At 42.2% G+C, this 22,359-nt stretch overlaps 1 protein-coding gene across 1 annotated transcript in view; it reads right to left on the bottom strand.

Moving 5' to 3' along the window:
* LOC122395846 (elongation of very long chain fatty acids protein AAEL008004-like) overlaps nt 1–22,359 on the bottom strand; it is a 34,504-nt gene that overhangs the window by 4,228 nt on the left and 7,917 nt on the right. Inside the window, exons 2-3 of the mRNA XM_043393744.1 lie at nt 14,632–14,704; nt 6,171–6,361 (exon numbers count right to left, since the gene is read on the bottom strand). Of these exons, the coding sequence (XP_043249679.1) occupies nt 6,171–6,361; nt 14,632–14,692 (252 nt within the window). The 5' untranslated portion in view covers nt 14,693–14,704. The remainder of the gene's footprint in view (nt 1–6,170; nt 6,362–14,631; nt 14,705–22,359) is intronic.

Below are 22,359 nucleotides of genomic sequence, written 5' to 3'. Positions count from 1 at the left end.
TAATGCTCGAAGCGATCCGAAACTTCACAGTCTTGAAAGTTTCGAGTCTCTTTCAAGACACATATTCCAACGTCGCTGGAACTGGATGATGCAGTGAATGCATGCTACACGAGCTTCGTAACGATACCTTGCTGTATAATATTAATAATGTAACGCGTGGAAAAAGACCATTTTTTTACCAACCACGTACAAACTACGAGTAACCGCTTACGCGCGAAACATTTAGCATATAGCTACTAATAGGCATACCTGAACTGGTCTTTTACGCCTAAATAGCAATCATTTATGAGCATAGTAAACGGAAACTACAAATAGGCAGTTACACGGTGCCGAGTAAGATTAATCTTCATTCAGAGTACTCGAGGCAGTAACCAATTTACAATGATTTTCACGAGACTCTGTTAAACAGAAGCAACGAATAGTAACGTTTCTTATTCCTTTATTAAAAATTATTAATTTTACAAGATACTCGAGCAACTGCTCGATCGAATAAACGTACTTGCCGTTTCGACGGTTATTATTCGAATAAAGTTTCCGCCATAACTGTTTCGCCGTACGTATGCAAGAATCAGCGAAACTCCCTCGAAACTCGTGACCATTAAATGTAGGGGAGAGTTCCCTAATGCATACGAGTCGCCAAAATGGTACCTCTTCAATTTCTCTATTATTACCGAATACAAACGCAATCTAGCGCTAAATTATAGACGAGAATAACCAATAAATATTTCAGAAACTATTTTCCAAGCTAGAAATATTTCAAACAAATTAATTTATCTTTCCACCGGTCATCCGTTTCAATCGATTTGTCGTTCGATCCGTGAACTATTAGACGTAATGACTCGATCGTTTCGAAGATATAACTAATTAAAATTACGCGTGTAGCATGTACTGAATTATGCACTATGAATATAAACATTTGTCACTTTCTTTCGTCGAAGTGACCGTGGCACAGGTGGCAGAAGTGGGAGTTCGCATGCTCGAGGTCGTCCAACCTCGAAACTCGTCCAAATGCTTATTTTTTCCCCAATCGCTATAAAATTGTTGATGAGATATTGCAAAACATTGCAAATCGAATGGAAAGGACAATTTCCAGGATACAATTTTAATCGTTACATACTAGATCTAATCAGCTTTCTTGCAATTTCCGACACAACGACTTCGAGCAATTTCGCTTTTGAAAGTTGCAACAATAATTAGAGATTATTACCTCCACATTTTATCATTCCAAAAGCCACCAACATTGCGTTCTAATACACATTAATTAAAGTTAGACACCGTGGTCTTTCACCGACTCGACCAGTAATTAACCGTAATAAGTAATTTCCCTTTAAGCGTACATATTTTTTAACGTCACCGGTGAACGGAGACTCTTATAAAATATTTCATTTTCGAATCCTCGTATTTCTGAAGTGGTTCAGAAACCGTGAAACGAACCGACGAGTTTATTTTAAGTAAACTTTTTATCTACTGATAATTTATATCATATACCGGCAATTATCAAGTTATGACGTTTAATATTTTGCGCGAACCAATCGGGATAGGTGGGTTTATCGTTACGAAAAAGTAGGTTAAAATCGAAGGTGGACGAGTTTGGTCCTTCCCTTGTCAAAGGACCCGATTCCCCTTCTCTTTCAACGCTTGTAATTCTCGCTTTCCCTCGAATTCAGATCCCAGATTACACATAATACAAGGTTCATTTATTCCTGATATCTTCTGAAAAGTCACTTTCAATGAAATCATTCTTAACGGACAAATAAAGAAGTCTGGTTTCTTTGCAATAAAGCACGGAAGATCGTAAAATGTGCATTACGGGTTCATAAAAGTTATGGAACTAAAATCTATTATTGTTCCCAACGACTTACACAATGAACGTAAACAGAAGTTACGTGGTACGCTTGTTGGACTTTCCCCGGTTTTATGAATAAAATAACGAGTACGATTGAAGTGTAAGGATCGGTTATTAGAAAAAATTGTTTCTGTAAACGTATCAAATTCCACCTTAATATTCTATTACACTGTTCTCGGAGAGATAAAGTTCGAATGCGAAAAAATCTGATTCGCTATCGCTGCTTCCGTGAAAGATAATCAAGAGGCAGTAAATTTTATCGCATTCCTCGTTAGTACAGTACTTTTACTCGAAAGTCAGAGACTGTCTTCGACGAGTATACGTCAATTTAACCCTTTCACTATAGCAACGCCGGTCAGCTGTATGGGAATACAGAGAGCCACGAGACCTATGCGTTTCTATATACAGAATTCAGGCCTGTTCGTTGCGTCACGCGATTTATTACTAACTTATTCCCGCGTTGCCAGTGACACTCGTACTGACCGTTTGCAGCGAAAGGGTTAAGTAAGTTCACGCCATAAACTGCCAAACGGAAACGCATGCCTCCGATTAAACGTCGGAGTGTACGCGACAAGGTTATCGAAATAAACGTCATCCCGTGAGTCACTGCGCAGATAATCCGCCATCGTTTACTATATTTAAACGTTCCGGCGGGAAAGTCGCGGATCGGAGAAACAAACGTGCGCGTGGTTTCTGTTTACAGCTTTCACGACACTCTGCCGCCCAAACGTTCGGGATATGAACGTTTGGAGAAATTTATAGAAAGGTTGGAAATTAATAAGAAAACTGGAACACCCAAGACCAGAAGAATTTTTCGAGGATTCTATGAATAGAGTATGTTCGCGTTATCTTGTTGAGTCTGCAGGCTAATTTTTGAGGGAAACACGAGGCGGACAAAAGACGAGGTCCATCGATCGCGGTGGCCAAGTTGGCGACAAAGAACCGGGGCCTGCCGCGTTCGCAAATTTCATTTGAATTCTATTAGACGCGCCCTGGTCGTCGATGGAAACCGGAATGTCGGATGGTCGCCTCGAACCCGTCCGCCATCGTTCATGAATAAGTCCAAAGATTCATTATTGCACGACGAGGGGGCGATTTACGGTCCTTCGTTATTGAGAGAGAAGAAAACCTTGTACACGATTAGACACGAAAACGTCGTACCCGGTAGACGTCTAATCGAATACTTATTAGACAGATACGTTCGATCGCCTCCATATTAGCGCCTGAAATATTTACAACCGTATAATTTATGCTCCTCGTTCGACCAAGCTGAAATTTATCACTTTTTTTTCAGCTGTCCATTTAAAATTGTCTATGGCAAAAAACTATTTCCTAATTGTAATTTAATGAGATCGGGGGCGATTAGAGTCGATCGAGTCGGCATTGAAAATATTTCTATTTAGAACCGATGACGATTTGCCGAGGTTTTGACGGCCGTATCTCGACCTTTCGATTTCCTTGGAATAAAATGAAACCGAAATATCGGCTGCCAATCATCGAGACATGTTGTGAGAGGATAGAAAATACGTAGAGACGTAGTTCTGTCACAGACGTGGTATACAAGCAGACCTTAGATCCAATGTATATTTCCGGTGAAGAATTTTATTTCTCGAATGTGCGTAGGATTTCAGGGATATGTCTATTGACCAAAAAATGATTGTAATTCAACCTCGGAACCAAGAATAATTTTTTTAGAACGATTTGAAAATTTTTAATTTTGTAGAAATATTTCACACCTACTCGAATTTTTTTCTAGAAACTGGTTAGGATTTCGAGGATATTTCTATTGACCAAAAATGATTGTAATTGACCCTCGGAATCAGAAATAATTTTTTTAGAACGATTTGAAAATTCTTAATTTCGCCGAAAAATTTCAAAGCTTTTCGAATTTTTTTCTAGAAAATGGGTAGGATTTTAGGGGTATGTCTATCGACCAAAAATGATTGCAATTGACCCTTGCAACAGAAAATAATTTTTTCAGAACGATTTTAATCTTTCCAATTTCGATGAAAAATTTCACATATTCTCGAATTTTTTTCTAGAAAATGGGTAGGATTTCAGGGGTATATCTATTGACCAAAAATGATTGCAATTGGCCCCCGCAAATTAAAATAATTTTTTTAGAACGATTTGAAAATTTTTAATTTCGCCGAAAAATTTCACACCTTCTCGAATTTTTTTCTAGAAAATGGGTAGGATTTCAGGGGTATGTCTATAGACCAAAAATGATTGCAATTGACCCCCGTAACTGAAAATAATTTTTTTGGAACGATTCGAAAATTTTTTTTTCGCAGAAAAATTTATGCACCTATCCTCCTTTTGTGTAAGGTCTACTCGTATACTTTGTCTATGATTCTGTCTTCTGATTGGTGCTACGGTATTCTGGCGATAATATACTGGTCACATTCTACCGTCGACGATTCACTCTCGTCGCCACTTGATAAAATCCGACGACGTAACCTCGATATTTGAAGATGGCTCTTAAGCGTCACTTCACGGTCTTCGATCGAGTCTAATATGCACCGGTCGAGGATCTCCTCGAGGAGACCCAGCTTCCGGTAATAGCCTGCTACCAATTTCAAACTGCACGTGCCTGAAACTGGTCCTTCTTATATAAAATCAAGAGGCCAGGCTAGAACCTCCGAAAAAGCTATTTTTCTACAATATTCACAGAACAAGAATTTATTTTAAAAATACCATATCGCAAGTTAAACAGATACCCGAGCGTTAAGGGGTCGATGCTGTGGAAAAGCGATCGAAAGTTTCGGGGATCCTAAAATTTTCAAGAGCCCTTTCATCGATATAATTGGGAGGAATTATTCTTCCAAGAAGTTTCAAGAATCGCAGCTTCCCGGAGGTTGAATTTCGCGAATAAGAGCCAGCTGGGAGGTCGATGGCGCTCTGTGCTCGCTGGATATCGGTCGGAGCGATCGATCGGCGATCGGTATAGGCAAATAATAATTGGACCGACGAAAAACGCGTAGAAAGTTACGCGACAACCGAACCTACGTGAGTACGATTCTCACGAGATAACTGTACTTGGCCACGCACGCGACATACTAAACGCAAACCAAATACGATCGGTATTTGATTAAATACGCGCGCGCATTCTTGACCCTCGTCGCGTGAACTAACCTGGGGGATCCATTTTCATGGAACTTCATTCATGCTTCCCCGAACGACAGCGGATAACTATTTAATTACAGTTCCAAGATGAAAATTGCGAGCAGAAATCTTCATTTCTCTAACCACGCGATATCCAAGTGAAACGTCAGAATCAGCAGTTACGAGCGAGATGAACTATCCTAAATAATTTGAAATTTTTTTGCAATCGATCGCGAAAGATAACGATAAGAAGAAGCGGGTATAAAGGAGTCGTAGAATAATGGCGGCTAACGACCAGGCAGTTTCATAAGAAACGGCCTCAAAGCGCGGCGGAAGGCTGAAAAATGGTAAATCGTCGTTTGTAGGATCCGCGGAGCCCCCCTTTTCATCCGACGCGATGAATTCCATTGACTTGGTCGACGGAGCGGACTTATGCAACCCACGGAGCGCCGAATCGTAGCCGGCAGGCAATAACTTTCACGAATAAGGGACAGGCGAGTATCGCAGCCGAGGTCGGCTATTAATTATTCTACGCGGGGATCGATGATACACGTCGGAATGGGATTACTTTATCGAGTTTATCGGCGGGGTACACAGCCGTATGCGTGTTTCTGTGCCAGGATAGAAATCGTGAAACTCCTGGGAGGAAAGGGCGTACACGCGTTATCAGGATACCTTAACCCTTTCGGGGGACCAAGTCCACAAGCTCTAAACTCTGTTTTTACAAACACGTTGGGCCCGAGTAGTCTTCGTTTCTTCGTCGATGGGAAAAATACGTGTGGATTTGGTTTATATTTATTGGCTGATCATATTGTATGGCAGAGAGAAAGAAAGAACAGTCGTGGGCGTTAATGTGTCAGCGTAAGTAGAATGTGGACAGCGTTGAGTAATTCTGGCTTACGAAGGCTGACTATAACGTCTGACCCAATACGACTCGCAGCACGGAAGGTCTTTCTTTCTCCGCGGAATATTAAGGGTTAGTTTCATTGTTCGCGAGACATTGCCCGCTAACGACCCGGTATTTATTTCGCCCAGAAATCCTCCTATAGACGAATTAAAAAGAAAGACTCCCCCCGTTGGCGTCGAACATAATCGCGAAGCAAAGGGGAGAGGTTGCCGAACCGCGATTTAAAATTTATTATTTTCATATTTTCGACGCGAATTAATATCGCGACCCGTGGCTGAAAGGGATTAAAAAGAAGAGAAAAATTGGACGAACCTCGTAGAAGATCCATGAGGAGAATATCGTTTGTATAAAGTTGTACACTATCAGGACTTGACGAAGGTTGAAAGGCTTTTTATTTTCCATTATCCTCGGTCCCATAACCTTGCTGAAATAAGCGTAAAATAGGCATATCGCCAACGTCGGGAAAGGACTGCTCATCATCGCCCAATCCTTCACCCTGGGATCTAAAATCAGAACACAGTCCGTTAGAGCAAGGGAAATCGTGGGGCAAGGGTTCGTCGAACTTTGAGCCACCGAATTACCTATATTTACCATACAGATCATTATTTTCTCGCGGGAATCGGCAGAAATATTGTTCCAAGTATGCACTTTTAATACGGACACGAAACATTCCCGAATCGGAGTGCAATTATCGAATTTTCGTCCCGTCTACCATCGCGGGTTAAATTAAATTATCGGCGAACACTGGCTGATCAATTCTCAGATGAAAAATTGTCATAGAGCCATGATTTTTTTTTTTAGATTAAAGCTCCGAAGCCTCCACTTTGCGGTATCGTGTTTCGATTTTCGGTTCAACGCGTCCCCGATATCGTGGAATTTCAGAGAATTGCGGGGGTCAAAGGTCGCAAAAATCAGCGGTGGTCGTCGACATCGTCTTCCCCTGGATTCGACGCGGGGCTGATTAATATCGCGTTCAATGGTGGATCGTTACCCAGAGAGTCTGAGAGCAGCCTCGAAATTAAAGGGGCAACGCGCCTCTATTTAGAAAGCCGTATTAAAGTCTCCGGGCGGTCCACGACGGTTCTGCACGACCAGAAACCACCGACGAGCAAATGAAAGATTCCGCTTCGAGCAATGCCCACCGAGAGATGGTTCCTCGCGAATTTCACTCTCGTCCGAGCGGATCCGCGTCCACTTCATCCGCAGATACCCGCTAATTAAACCTCGCTCCCCTGTCCGCGGTAATAACGTTAAAACCGCGTTTAATTATCGGATCTTCGCTCGAGATTCCTACAAAGCAAACAATCCCCCTACCTTTTCCCTCGCTCGTTCATTCTTCCAATGGTTAATTTTGTTCCTTTTTCTCTTTTTTTTTTTTTTTTTTTCGTTCGGGTTCCGTCGTGATATTACGCATCGTCATTACGGAACAATAAACCCTCGTCGCCACGATTTTCCTATGATTACGCGACGATGAAGTACGATCTTCCCGGTTCGTCGACCTCTTTGCGAGCGCTATTATTTTTAGGAAGGAGCAAAACAACGAGCTTACGCTATTTTTAATGATTCGTTTAACCCTTTCACTCCGAGTTATTTCGTTAAACGTTATCGTCGTCTGTGAATGTTCCTTTTTATTTCGAAGAATGCAGATGCAAACATTGTTATCGGAAGAATTAGAAGGAAGGGAAAATTCAGTTGATGAAAACGCAGTGACCTCGTAACTTTTGAGGTTTGCGAATTTTACGTTTATCCCCCTTTGTTGTTTACTTTCTTCAGCCCCGTTCTCCGAGACAATGGCATCATTAGGAGCATCGCCTGCGATGAAGAACAATGCCCGACACGACTGTGGAAACTGATGTAACGAACGGAACGGAGCATGGGATAATTGTTCCGATACACATTGCCTCGTGTGTTTCTGACTTCGATGCAAAATATAGAATATTTCCGGGCACGTGAGTATTTCAACAAGATATTAATCACGCCTCAAGGTAACATTCCAAATACATAATGATAAAATAATTACCAAAAATAGACTATTCGAATCAACATTTTCGACGATCGAATATTGATGAACGAGCAAAAATAAAATCGAAAAGGGTGTCAAAAATGTCGTCGATTTGCGTCGAATAAATTATTGAAATGAGCAATCGGAAATATCGCCGTTATTATTGTACCCATTAAAACGACGTCGCTAAATTTGGAATTCTGATTTCGAATTTGCAATTTTAAACTGTTGACAAATTGTCCTTGCTTTTGTCCTTGCCGCGGACCGGGCACGAAGCATTTCACTGTCAAATCAATTATTCCACCGTCATACGCGAGGTAATCGTATCGTAAATTGTCGCCGTGCAAATTCTATTTGTAACTGTACCGTTTGTTGAGAAAAATTTCATTATAGAAATGGCGCGTGAACTTCAATCGCGTACGTGTGCACATAATTCGTTACCCTCGGTCGATCACTTTGACCTATTTGCGCCACCGTCGCTGCTTGTTTGTAATCGAACGTTTTATAAACTTATTCCTACCCCGATACAATATTTTTTTTTTGTCGTAAAACGTTCGCCAAGTATTCTCAGGATTTTGGTCATTTTACAGCCACGGAAACTCGAGTTTTAAAGGGTGAAACATCCTCGAAAGTTTCACCCCTTCAGTGGTATCGTATAAACTATTGGATGCGCAGAGAAGTTTGTTCAACAAGTTCTTCGTACTCGAGCGATTATAACGAGGGATTTAGAAAATGGAAATTTCTGCGGCTTTTGAGCAGCACAGGTGCACGTTTTGACCCAGGTACAAGGTCCTCTTCACGTTACAAGCTTAATATAACATGTGATCAGTTATTAATAAGGTTTGTATATCGAATAAATCAGACTTTGAGGTCTACCTTAGCATCGGAACTTATTCAACATGTAAATCTATTAATAATTACACCAATAATGTACAAAGTCCTCTTCAAGTTACAAGATTAATATAACATGTGATCAGTTATTGATAAGGTCGACTAAATCGGACTTCCTTGACGTCTACCTTAGCATCGAAATTCATTCAACATGTAAATCTATTAATAATTAACCGTATGTTATATCAATCTTGCATACAGATCGAAATGTAAAGCATTAAAACAAACAACAAACTTTGAAAAATAACCACCAAAGATTTTGCTTCGTTATTAATTTTCGTAGCGAAAGATGAATGTTACCATTCGTCGAAAGTCGTAAAGAATTTGCAGAAAAATGTTCCTTGTATCGTCGGTAGTTTCAGCGATAACAGGGGAATGGAAGAAACTTTGGAGGGTAGTTTCACCCTTAAACTCGAGTTACCAGGGCTAATAAAATTTTACTTATACCTTATTTTTGGCCGCTCCGAGGATCTACAAAGTTTCATCGAAATCTAAGGGTAGGGGGTTGCGCCTCGCGGATGTTTCTTGTTAGTTTCGCCCTAACTTATTCATACGCTGACTTAATCCTCTTAACTCCTTCACAGTCTCTTCGTCTCTCTGTGATCCATTTTTCACCTAATTCTTTCCGTCCCATTCTCCGAACTCGAGCACCTTCGTATGCATTTAGAACTCTTCTCGGGTCATTTCACACCCTCCCCCCCCTCCTGGTATCAGGGGTTTTGTCCAAATCGAAATTTTAATTACCGTTCGAGTTGCACGGGAAGGGTCCACGAGCTCCATTGGATCGCCAAGAGGGGGCCCGTGGACAAAAAGGCTACTCCGAACCGATCGGTCGCGAAAGTAAAAGCGAAACTACCGATTCGGCCACGAGAACGCTAATTATTGCCGACGGTATTCGTCACGCCACGCGCAGTTGACCCACCGTACAACCTGCAATTTGATCATGAACGCTCGTCGACTCGTCGACGAATCCCGAGTGCGCAAAAAAAAACTGACGTAACAATGGAAATAGAGAGCAAGGTGACATTCCACCGGCCGCAAAAAAGGACACCGGACAATTTCGCAAGACGTTATTATTATACGCGGCTCGAAAAGTGGAGCAACGAGCGCGCGATTTAAAAGTCTCCTCCTCGCGATTACGCAACCAGCGATGGATGTTCCATTCGTGTACCTGTCGCAGATATCAAAGTCCTACCATTCCGGCAGGAAGTCGCTAACGAAACGAATTTATTAATCAGCCAGGGTCACGTGAACGCGAATATCGGAATCGCTAAGACGACTCTAGCGACCGTGAGGTCGACCCACATAATAAAACAGGACCCCATGACGACCCATTGTTCCGCGACGAAACTATTAACGACCCGTTCACACGATACGGTCTTCAGATCCGTGGCCGATTCGCCGGTTTTCAGATTCCATCATTTTTCTTCCCGTTTTAATTTTATCAAACAATCAAAGGGTTAACACACCTTTGCCACCGTCGAGCGTTTCGCGAACCCCGGGGCCGTTCTCAATGGAATATTTGTTTTGAAAAGCAAACGAGTCGCGTCGTTTACAATTGTAAAACGGTTCGCTCGTTAGGAAATACCTTGTTTCCGGTAACAATGGATCGCGGAGATTTAAATATCCGTCAGCGAAAATTTGAAAGTGGTGCGAGGAAGATAAGCGCGCGGAAAGTCTACGACGCGATTCGAAATATTTATTATTTGTATAATTAAATGTATCCAAACATGCATTCGATAGGCACCCGATTTCACGATAATCGTCTTACTTAATAATTCGATGTTGTATCGCTGATTAATTGGTAATGTTTTTGCGAAGATGCAACGGTAACGATAAAGGTTTAAATTTTCATTAACGAATGACAATCTCACGCTCGATAAGGCACGCGCGCGAACGTGAATCATCGAGCACATGCGAGCCTCGGCCTCAGCCCGAGATAAGCAAGATCGATATGTCAACAAAAAAAACTGGTACAATAACCTGAGCTTAATTGACGCCTCCTTAAAAGCAACGAAGTCGAGCTACGGTCATTGTTTATTAAAATGTTTACATTTATTATTGCATCTTCGTGAAAACATTATCAACGAATCGGGGAAGCTTTCCCGATTAAAACGAGTACAAACACGACCCACTTAAAATTATTTCTAATTCCAAGGAATAATGCAGCGCGCCCCCAATTCTGCGAACATGGACGCCGCCTGAACAACAATACTCCGATTCATTATATTCCTCGGAATATAAATGTCCAAGCTCGCGAAATAAACGGCATCGAGGACGATTCTATTTCATTTATCGAGGCCGAAACTCGTTCAGTTAACCGGGAGGCGGCTGCGGGCGGCCGCAGAATTAATCGACCGGGAAGCGAGCGATTCGATTACGCGAGGGAGGCCATAGGAGAGCAGCGGCACGAGAGGGAGATTCTCAACCGTGGAAAATTCGTCGGCTCGAGAGCGGAGAGCTTGCCTGGTTGCCCGTCAGCTTGGATAAATTTCTCGGGCATTTTTTTCCCCCGACCCTCTGTGGGAAGACGCGGCAGGCAGTTGTTCAGGAGGCGGTCGTCAGACCTTCCGGTAAATTACCCTTGCACTCGCATGACCCGGACGAACCGACACCCGCGCCCCGCTACGTGTCCACGCGACACACACGCTTCTGCGACTCCATGACGACCCGTTCTCGCAATTTTTTTTTCTTCCACTCTGCCCCCCACCGTCGCCCCGCGAATTGACGAGACGATGCACAAGTGCCCCGCTTTGATGTTTAAAGTCTCGCGAGATGGGCAGCGTAGTTTATCCGAGACCGTCCGATCGAGTGAAGCGACGGATACACCGAGAGGAAGCGAGATACAGCGCTGCTCGGATAAGTGAAAGAATCGCGGGACCGAAATCTTGCAGTTATACGAACATGGCCCGTTTTCAGTTCTCTTCAGCGAGGTTTCACTTATCCAAGCACTACTGTATACAACTTCGTGGGCAAGATTGGCGCTAGGTGACGCACATGCATTGGATCAAGAAAGTTTCCATACGTTCGATTAAAATTCAAACGTTTCTTTCTAATAGATTGTGACATATAAGGTTTATAAAATAATTTATGACGGTTTTTAGAGCAATTCTTGTTCGAAACACATTGTTGGTTTGCATGTGGCAGTTGTAGAACACTGATTATACAACGAGATTAACGATTCGATAAATAAATAAAATAGGTGACAAGACCACTTTTATTGTGGGACGAAAGATAGAAGTCGAGCAACAACAGATATCAAGTATGTTCGTGTAAAACAGAATGATGAACAAGGTTGGAAGATATCAAGGAACTATCCTTTGTAACCTTTGGATACATGTATTTACAGTTTAAAAAATTCGTTTCAAAAGGTCGAGAACGCTTATATACTTATATTATCGGTGTTTTAAAATAATGATATAGTTGCGAAGACAGAAAAAGACGTGTTTACTCGTGCCTGGTAATCTAATCTTAATTTTTTCTATGTAAGCCCCGAAGCCGGTGTCTCGCGTTTAAAATCATACGTAACGCACAACGATTCCACGTTCTTTATCGAAGCAAACGATAACGTAATGCTTTCGGTCTGTCAAATGTAAACTTTATTTTTCATTTACACAGATACCGAGTAAATTCCTGCAACAAGTAGTTAAACGAAAATAATAATGTTTTGGGGAGATGGAGGCGTCGTTCGCTGTATGTTCGGTGACTGTGACGAGGCAAATGGCGTGTCCCTTACGAAAATTATGGTTTCTGGTATTCCCCCCTCCGATAATGTGCAACATCATCGTGTTCCACGATTCTCAAGAATCGATTTGCGATGACTAACGGTTCAAAAGACTCATGCTCGAGCCCATATGGTACACTCGACTGGCCAAGAATTCCAGTTCACGCATTGTCGATCGCCGAGCGTGCCATTTAGGCGACCAAGTCCCGTAAATTCGTTCGACCCTGTAGCGTATCGAGGGGTGTCGCGAACGTACTATCCCTACTACGAATTAATGCAATAGAGGCGCGTGGAAATCGAGTTACGCCAATTGGGGAAGATCAAAATGAACTTCGTTGTCCTGTTCGAACAGTTGCTAAAGAAATTTTATTCACAACTTTTCGACCGATTAAACTTTAGCTACGCTTAAAAATTATCTTTTATATAAACGTACGAATGACCAACGAACCGTGTTATCCGTGTCAACGATAATTCGTGGCATTTAAGAAGAGGGGAAAAAGCAGACAAATCGGTTCGATACGCAAATGAAGTAAAAAAAAAAAGAGAGAGACGAACGTATTAAGAGAATTCCGCACAATAGCTACTTTCCTATCACCGAATATTGCAACGTAACGATTTGACCTGTTTTCACAGGTTTCCCCGGCGAAGCCTTCAATTTCGCGCGGCGTTGAACGCGTTAACCGAACCGACCGTCGAAAGTAAATGCAAGAACGGATTCCACTGATGCAGTAGTGGAGGTGTAATCAGGCAAGGGCGCCTCTTGGTCTACACGGGACATGATTAGCGGAAAATACGGCCTGCTGGCTTGCCGATATTAAATCGATAATCCACACACGCCGTGGAAAACATGAAGAAGGGCCGGTCAATTCTCCAGCCCCCCTTAACCGCAGAGCCACGTCTTGTCGCGAATCCACGACGCCATTTTCGCTCGACTTCGATTTTTTGCTATAGCGGAGGTCACCTCTCCGATGTCTGCAAAGTGTCAGACGCGAAGACTCGACAGCTTTTGCGATATAAATAATTGAAACACCTCGATGACTGAAAGTCGCGGAGCGGATCTGTTTTGTAAAGAGACGAGAAAGGGGAAAAAGAATTCCAACGTGACCCAGGAGAGCATATCGCGTTAATGTATTCCAAGAAAGGCGTTTCACGTGCGGACGGATCGGTTTGGGAAACGCTGACGCGATTCCTTCGACCAATGGCGTCTTGAATTCCAGGATGACTCGACCGAACCGGGGTCCGAGAGTCTCCCAGCCGATCGTAGGGAAATCGGGAACATGATGGAAGCGACATTACGACACTTTATTGACACACACACGCGCGCGGCCGAGGAGCGAGAGGTAATTTTGAAAATATGCACGACAAATACGACGCGTTTCCGATCGCGGCGTAGACTCTTGTCCTCGTTCGGCAGGTGTTGCGAAAGCTTTCTCGGGGAATCTGTCGCATTTCTCCGGCTGTGATTTCAGTGGCTCGAAATAATCTCCCGAGAATTTTAGTAATATGTACCGTCTACCGTCGAGCGCGATCCCCGCTCGCTTGCAACTCCAGTTTCTTGCGTTCAACGAAGAGAAATTTGACGATTCTAGCCGAGTACAATTACTTTAAAAGACGCGCGATTAAACCGCGATTATCTGTCGAGATTAATGGTACATTTAAGTGGGGGAATTTTTTTAATGCATAACAGGACCGATAATGCTCGAAAGCGAATAAAAAATTGAAAATTCGATTTCGTTTCTGAACGTTATCCGGCGAAGCTTGAATCGAAGAATTGAAAATGTACGCTCGATCGAAACCGTCGAATTTTATTTCCTCGTTATATCATCGAACTATCAATTATTTTTATATGTAATACCAGAATTTCGTAAGTTCTTCGGTTTCGTAGCTTGACTATTTCCTTGTCAAGTGAAATCGGCATCTGGCGAATGCCGTGTCGCGTGAAATCGCTGCTCGGCGCTCAAGAAAACAGCGATTCATAAAAATGAAGCGAAATCGAGTTCGAGTTATTTTTAATTGCGAGAGAAACATTTTTTTTCGTAGCTTCGTTCGCGGAGGAAAGTTGTCTAATATTATATCGGTCACCTAAACCGTACAACTTTCTTGTTATTGCTTTTTGCGTTTTCTTGAATTTTACACTAATCGAAAGATCGTCTTACCGGATTTGTTATCCATGAGGTCCCTATATCCGTGCACAAAATCCGCCACTATGGTCGTCATCTTGGCTGGGCTCTGAAACCAAACATTCTATTTTAACTACGTTCGGTCGACAAATTTCGCGGGAGCAAAAATTCGCGTTCGGAGCAATTTTGCGTTGAAAAAAAAAAGAAAATATGGAACGATTCGCGATAAAATTTAGGCGAGACGGCTGCCCTAGTTCCCACTTTTAATATTCTCTCCGCGACCAGCGCGGAGTGCTGACACAGAAAGAACAGTGATCTACGAGGTTCAAACAACTTCCCGATTCCACGAGAAATTCATTCGCTCGGAAGACTTTGACAAGTATCAAAGGAAACGCGATGCGTCGCGTACTTTCATCTGTGATCGCTCGAGAGATTATAGCAAGCGATCCACCCTAATACAGCGGGCAAAAAAATCAACTATCTCAACGTTCATCCCCCGTTCTAAGACGACGGCTCTTAAACTCGTGGCCCACAAACCCCCAAAATGGCCGCAGATTTTCATTTCCAGATCGCACACGATTTTTGTCACCGATTCTTACGACAAAGCACTTCCTTCGGTCGTTCGTGCGTAATGTTTCTTGTCTCGTCTACGACCTTGCTGTCCGTTATGTAAACACTATTTTGTAATGTGCTCGAATCAGTTCATCGTATTCTCTTGCCGACAATAGCGTCTGCCCGTGTGTGGAAAAATTTCTAATACTGTTCAGCGACGATTTGCATCCGACTCGGTAATTAATGGCGGATTATATAAATGTAGAAATGGCAAACATGCGTTTAATGTATGGTTGCGGACGGACGGGAAGTTTTTAATGACACCGTCGGTGGCCTGCGTTCAGCCAGAGTCGGGAGAACTATTTCAGATGCTAATTAAACGGCAAATTCTACGCGGTTCGAATCAAATAATATTTTTAGGGATAAATTAAAATTTTAATTTTAAACCATTGTAAGCTACGTAACATAAAATTTGCTTCGGTACTTATTTTCGTAACCTTGTTAAAATTTACAAACTTTATTCAAATTTATTTCCCTCGACGTCTTAATTTGAGAATTAATTTTTCTAGTATCATAATGGTAAATCCTGTCATCCATATATGGGTGACGTGGCAGTCAAAGTGTTGAGTGTACAAAGGCCTTGACTTTCTTTAACGTGAATTAATGAAAATTAAAATTACCTTTTTACCGAGTATTTAAACTGGTTACAAGACCATCCAAACCCTGGGCAAAATATTAGTCCCCGTACTTGGATTTGTTACTAGAATTTTTCCAAATTTCATGCTTGTTTCTTTTATAAGTCTCGTGGAATTTCAGAGTTAGTACATCGAGCGTTGTTGAAATACCGTGGATCGGTGTAACTACCGGTTACGTTACTTAACTTCCTTTTGTAAGAGGCTTTCATTTGGATTTCGCGAAGTGTAACTGCGACGAAAAAGCAGGACGATGACTGCGCGAATCGATTAATTACGCAAGGCGACTACGGTCGCGGCATTAACGCTTTCTGCACGTATGCATACGCGGATTTTCTACCGAACGAAAGAATCAGGTCACCGGTGTGCCCCGTTCGTTGTAAAAAAAAAAAAAATACCACGAAGTTCGCGGCCTTGGCGCGCATTGTTAGAATTCGGGCAACAGACCCAACACGGCCGAATTATGCGCAGCCCCGATGATAAAATACGTTTCCGCCGCTGAAAAGACAGGGACGAGACACGACGATTGAATTTCAAATCGACTCCGGTTCCGAATTAATTCCGTTCCACGGCCGAAATTTTCCCGCCCGCGAGGAAACTCGCTCGTGATCTTACGAAACGATCATAAACAAACCTCGAACGCGAAAGAATTCGATTGGCAAACTGGAATGCATCGCGTGACGCAATGCTGGAAACGACCAACGCGGTAAAATATTAGAAGAAGCACAGTTCGTTTGGAATACAAGGCGCTTTGAACTTCATGTTCATGTTTTATAAATGTCAATAAAGGAACGTAGATTTTAACACTGTACATAACTTTCACCGAATTTACCAATTTGTTGTGGAAAAAATGATGCCAGAAATTTATTGGAATTTTCGGTGCATTTTCTTAAACATGCACCAGATGCAAAGTTATGATTTTCTTCCCGAGCACCCCATATACTCGAAATTATCACTTCCTCTAAGCCAATCAAAAAACTTTTATAAATTGCAATAGTAGAAATTAGCAAAACAATTTTTATGCAAGAAAAAATCAAGGTCGAATCAATTTTTTTTAACAAAAATGTATAATTTCTGTGCATCACGTGATGCATCTTTGTATTCTCTTTAAAAAAATGTGAGAGGTCTTAGGTCGAGAATTGACTAGTTCGGAAGCTATTATTTTTGTTCCGAATTCCCATTTACGCGACACACTGTGCATCTGCGGGATGAAACAATTATACTCAAGGCTGGAAAATAATTTCCCTTGAACGAACAAAGAACGGAGACAAGCAGAGGATGCACGAGAGGGCGGTTATCGCCGAAAGTTTTATCGGAAAGAGCATCGCGGGGCGTAGCCAATCAATTACGCTCGTGATAAAAGCATGACGACCGCGTGCGGATCCCCGTGATCGAGAATCGGAATCGATAGGTTTAACAAACTATCGATCCGGGGTTTTCCCCGCGCGATACACGCCTGCACGACTAAAATTACTCGGTCAGTTAAAAATGCACGCACTAAATATAAAGACGCCGGAGACACGGACGCTTTTCTCTTCGTGTTATCGACTTTATCAGACCCCTTTCCGCCCCCGTGAACAGGCTGTGTCGTTGTATCGTTTACGGTCGCGTTATAAACAACGGGGGCTGGAAATTGCTACGTTATTATTGATACCCTCTCGAAACTAAAAAGAAGTTCTTACGACCACGTCGTGAAATAAAATCCACGTTACAGGACGCGGAATTTTTTATCGAAAACCCTCGGTATCGTTCGCTCGCGAACGAGCGTTTCAAATTTAATTCAAATTAATTTCTTTCGTTTTGAATAGCAACTCGGTCGAAAAGGATGTTACCAACCGTCAACATACTCCGACGAATGTTACTCAACTGTGGACAGTTAGAAAATATTGGAGGAGAAAAATGTAAACATCTCGTCGAAAGTGTGCCAAGACGTGTTAAAACTGTAATGAAAGCCAAACGGGGCTACATTAAACGTCCTCCCGTAACAGTCTCGTCTTCGTAATTTGTTAAACGAAACACAAACTCTGTATGTTTCTTTTCTGTATTCCAATGCATGCATTACGAAATATTATTATCGGAGAATTCGATTTTTAAAAATTAAAATACACTTGAAATTCGGTGAAACGTTTCGTGCGTGCATCCTTCGTTAAAATTTTCGTTAAATATCTTATCGTCCGCGAAGTGCAAATGACCCGCAATGTTTCTCCACCGATTTCTACGTGGTATTGTGATAAAAGTGTGTACTGACCTTTGGTTCACTGTTCTCATCGATATAAAAGCAAATTTCGTACCGAGAAGGACCGAAAACAAGTCGAAGCGTTTCGACTAGCAAACTATGCACGATTATGCTATAATTAGCTACATTGTTCGATAAAAATGTTTTGAACACAGCTGTTTTTCGCGTCGATCGATTGCAGTAATCGCCGCAGCGACAAGTGGATCGCGGTGCAGAAAATATTAACGATACGTACGGACGTCGCAGAAAATATTGAAGAAAAGTTCGCCATTTGCGTTTCGATACCGCTAAAATTATGACGTCCAAACTACCGGTTTTATCAGCGACGGGTTTTTTAAATTGCCCCTGGCGTCTTTCGCGGGGACAATTTCGTTCGAAAACGTTTGAGATTCCGTCGATAATACGAGCACAGCATCCCTCTGCTGGGGATCAACGAACTTTTCGCGAAGTTAAACGGAAACGATTCGCTGCTAACTTCCACGACGATTATAAATTCTATTACAAATGGTCGTCGCGCTTTCAGCATGCTGTTGCAAGGAACATCCGTCGATTTTGATGAAACTTTCCAGGCTCACGGGCCAAGCAAAGGACACGTATTTTTCTCGACCAACTCGAGTTTAAAGGAAACTCTCAAGTTTCAACCTTTCGACATTGTCTTGAAAATTACAAAGAGATACGGGATAACTGTGAAGAGGGAAAGGGGAAATCGTGACGTTTCATTCAACTTTCGAACCTGCAAAGTGGCATCGAAATCGTGGGAGGATCCATCGCGCCTGCACGAAAGAGGCAACAATTGACAAAAAGCGCGATTAGCATAATTAAGAGCCTTTTCCCTTCGTACGCGTAATGTTTGTTCGGACAACACGTACCCTTTCGTTTATTCTCTCTGTAACACAACGTTTTCCTCCGACGACGACGCGCGACATTGCGAAATCAAAATTCTTGCGCCTCCGAGCGCTTTCGTAAACCGTTGAAAAAGATCCAGGACTCCGAAAACGGCGTAGATCGGCAGGGAACGGAGAAAGTAAATGGCTTTGCAATACTCGACGTTAAATAATACGAAACGTACCATAAATTCGACGCATCGAAAAGTGAAAATCACACGTTGGAAGACACCGGGTTGGTCCAATTAGGGGTACGCTGAACGATCGATAGAATTTGAAAACAATAAAACGCTTCGAGCGGCGTCGAAGTCTGCAATTACCGTCGTTTTCGATTAGGTGGCCTCTTCCCCGGAGTAAAACCGGATTCCGGCCGCTGGTAGTTCGATTATTAAATCGCGTGAATTTCTCTTTCTTCCTCCGTCGATCGCGGATGTCGCGCAAGGACGTCGATCCGTGGACATTTCGATGGGGAAAAAGAGTCGTCGGGACCCGAGAAACGGTCGTAGAAAAAGAGACGAACAGCGACGGTGTCGAGAAAGTTACTAAACACGTGGTTACGTCGTGTCGAGATCGATTACAACCAGACAGCTAAAGTAACTTAACGTCGGATCGAGAACTATGGGGGTCCTTGCGATACGTTCGAACGCGAATTCCTCGGCTAGCATCTCATTTACCTTTCTTTCAACGCGCATGCATCAAACGGAAGAGATTGAACGCTAAACTTCGGTATTATTTGTTCACCAACTCGAATTAAACGCGACAAAATTAACAGGTTGACTGCCAGTCTTAAACAATTGTAAACTTACAACTTGTCCTAGTACTTGCTTTCGTAATCTCGCTAAAACTTACGAAGCCTATTCAAATTTATTTTCTTTAACATTTCAACTTGAGAATTAATTGTTTCGGTTCCACTGTTAAACGTTCTGTCACCCATATATGGCTCACGTGGCAGTCAAAGTGTTAACTGGGACTCGATGGAATCCTCGATGCAATTTTGATGTAATACGACTGAGAGGAGACAGTGTAATTTGCTTTTAAATCCCAAGTCTTTCGAGAATCACTGCTTTTTGCACCCTCTGTTCTATCTCCCTCTATCTAGTAAAGAAACAGCGTCTCGATGGTAATTCAACGATCCGTTGCTATTACTGGTTCTTAGCTGCAATCGGTGCACGGTAATAATACTGTTACGGCAGGAAACACCTGTTCCGTGTAAACTACCGATCGCCATATTTAAGTAGCAATTCCGCGACGCAAGTACGAGCAATGCCTGTGCAATAAACAAACAGGGACGCATAAGAATTAAGAATCGCAGTCTGGCGTTTCGATCGTCCGACCGTCGCGGTAACAGTGTAGCAGCCGTGGAAACGGAGAAGAAAATTATGCCAGCGCGTAAAAAGCTACGGTCGTTTCGCGAAACGAGCATTTAAGTGAGTTTTCTTATTCATAGAGTCGCTCGTTCGAAAACAGAGTTTCATGGTCAAGCCGTAGGAGTCTATTTTCATCCGTACCAACATTTTCGTTCCCGGAACGGCGTCGTTAATTGTAATGTTGGACGCTGCTAACAGTTTTCCATTCACTGCTACCGAACGCGATTACCGTGTATTAATAGACCAGAGAATTTCTAATTTTTTCTTTTTTATCTTTCTAATGACTCGATACTAGAAAATGTTACGATCGTTAAGGAGTTGGATGTAAAATGCTGTTTAAAATAATAAAATCGCGACCCACCCCCAACTGGCGACGGACGAATTGAATTAAAAGAATTCTAATTAGTAGTTGGCGAACTGCTTGTTCGAGTAAAACGAGGAGCACCCGGGATCGGCGACAGCAAACATAAATCTCTCCCAAACTAGTCGAAGTATTCGAACGGGCCGAAGTATTGCAGGAATAATCGAGGACATCTCGATCGAACCATCGGAAGTCGGAGTAAAATTGCGATAGAAAACGATGATAATTTCTGCCTGCTCGACGTTCGAATTCTTTGATAAGTTATTGCGGACAGGATAGAAACGTGTGTTTTTCCCCGTCGTTTCGCAACGTTTCCGGTCGATCGTGAGATTCGGTGGACCCAAAGAGTCGGCGAAAAACAGCGGCTCTTTAATAAAATACTTTCTAAAAGGTGTTAGAGACATTCCGTATTGACTTTCTCCGTGGATCGAAATCCACCAATTTCAGCGATCGACGATAAGCAAATTCGAGAACGCGGAAGAAAAATCTGCTTTTGGCTACAGATTTATACAACGCTAAATAACGGTGCGATATTTCTACGCTCGCGAATGGTACATTTGCGACTGAAAGTGAAAAATGATACGAACACGAGCTTGTGCCATTTGCTACGCGGGCGGCTTCGATGAAACGGATCAATATTCGCAGTGTATACGTGTACACAATTTTAATTATTTATACCTAGAAAATTACCAAGTGTCTGCGTTTAATATTTTACATGTTGCAAAAGGGTCTTCCATCATCCTGAATATTAAAATTAGAGGGGGACCTTGGGTTCCTCCCCCCGCGAGTGGCGGTTGGATTCCTTTGATCAATCAGGGAGTCGTGCAAAAAAATAAGCGTGTTTAAAACATGAAAGGAGGGTGTTAAGAAATGCCCATTTTTGGCATCGCCCGGAAATGAAAAATTCATGCAGGATCTTTTAGAGTGTCTCCCAAGGAACAAAAAATGTCCTTATCACTTTCCCGAGAAACGATGGGAAAGTTGACAAAAATACGTTCAAAGTATGAATGTTATGACAACGTAACTTACGTATATTTTACATTCTGTCGTCTTCTTCTTCGGATATCAAACCGTCTTCGAAATACATAATAAGGAACTCAGCAGACAGATGAATAGAAGCATGAAATCGAGCAAATCCAAAGTACCATATAATCATGGCTACATGGGAACAGCACCCAACAACGCGTGCTCCGACTTTGCATCCACATGAATGTGCAAGTATGGCTTCCAATGCGGTTTTACTTTTATCAATTAGTACATATACAAAGTATTTTAAACTATTTGAGTACGTGAATGCAGTTTCGTTTTAAGTAAAATGGCGTTAATTGGTTACTACCCTTAATTCATTTGTCCGTTAATTTAATAGTCAGTAAGATTTATTAGTTTCAATTAATGATTCTTATTAATCATTTTTAAGACGCTTCGATACTGACGATTAAGATACTTTGAACCGGGTGATAATTTCCTTGCGGATCGTGGCTTTCGATACTCTGTAGTGGAAACTCGGAAACCACTAACAGTTGAACAAGTTAATGAATCGAAATTCATTACAAAATATCAATGTACTGTTGAAGTAATCGCAGGACGTATAAAAAGTCGTTAAATATTTCGAGGGCAGTTCGATATCCGAAGAAGAAGACAACGAAATGTAAAATATACGTTAGTTCCATTA

Source organism: Colletes gigas, unplaced genomic scaffold (assembly GCF_013123115.1).
Source record: "Colletes gigas isolate AHSC1104 unplaced genomic scaffold, ASM1312311v1 Colletes_gigas_Sc00006, whole genome shotgun sequence".
In the NCBI taxonomy this organism is placed as follows: Eukaryota; Metazoa; Arthropoda; class Insecta; order Hymenoptera; family Colletidae; genus Colletes; species Colletes gigas.
Note: the sequence above shows the minus strand (reverse complement) of the source record. Positions and strands in the feature narration are given on the sequence as shown.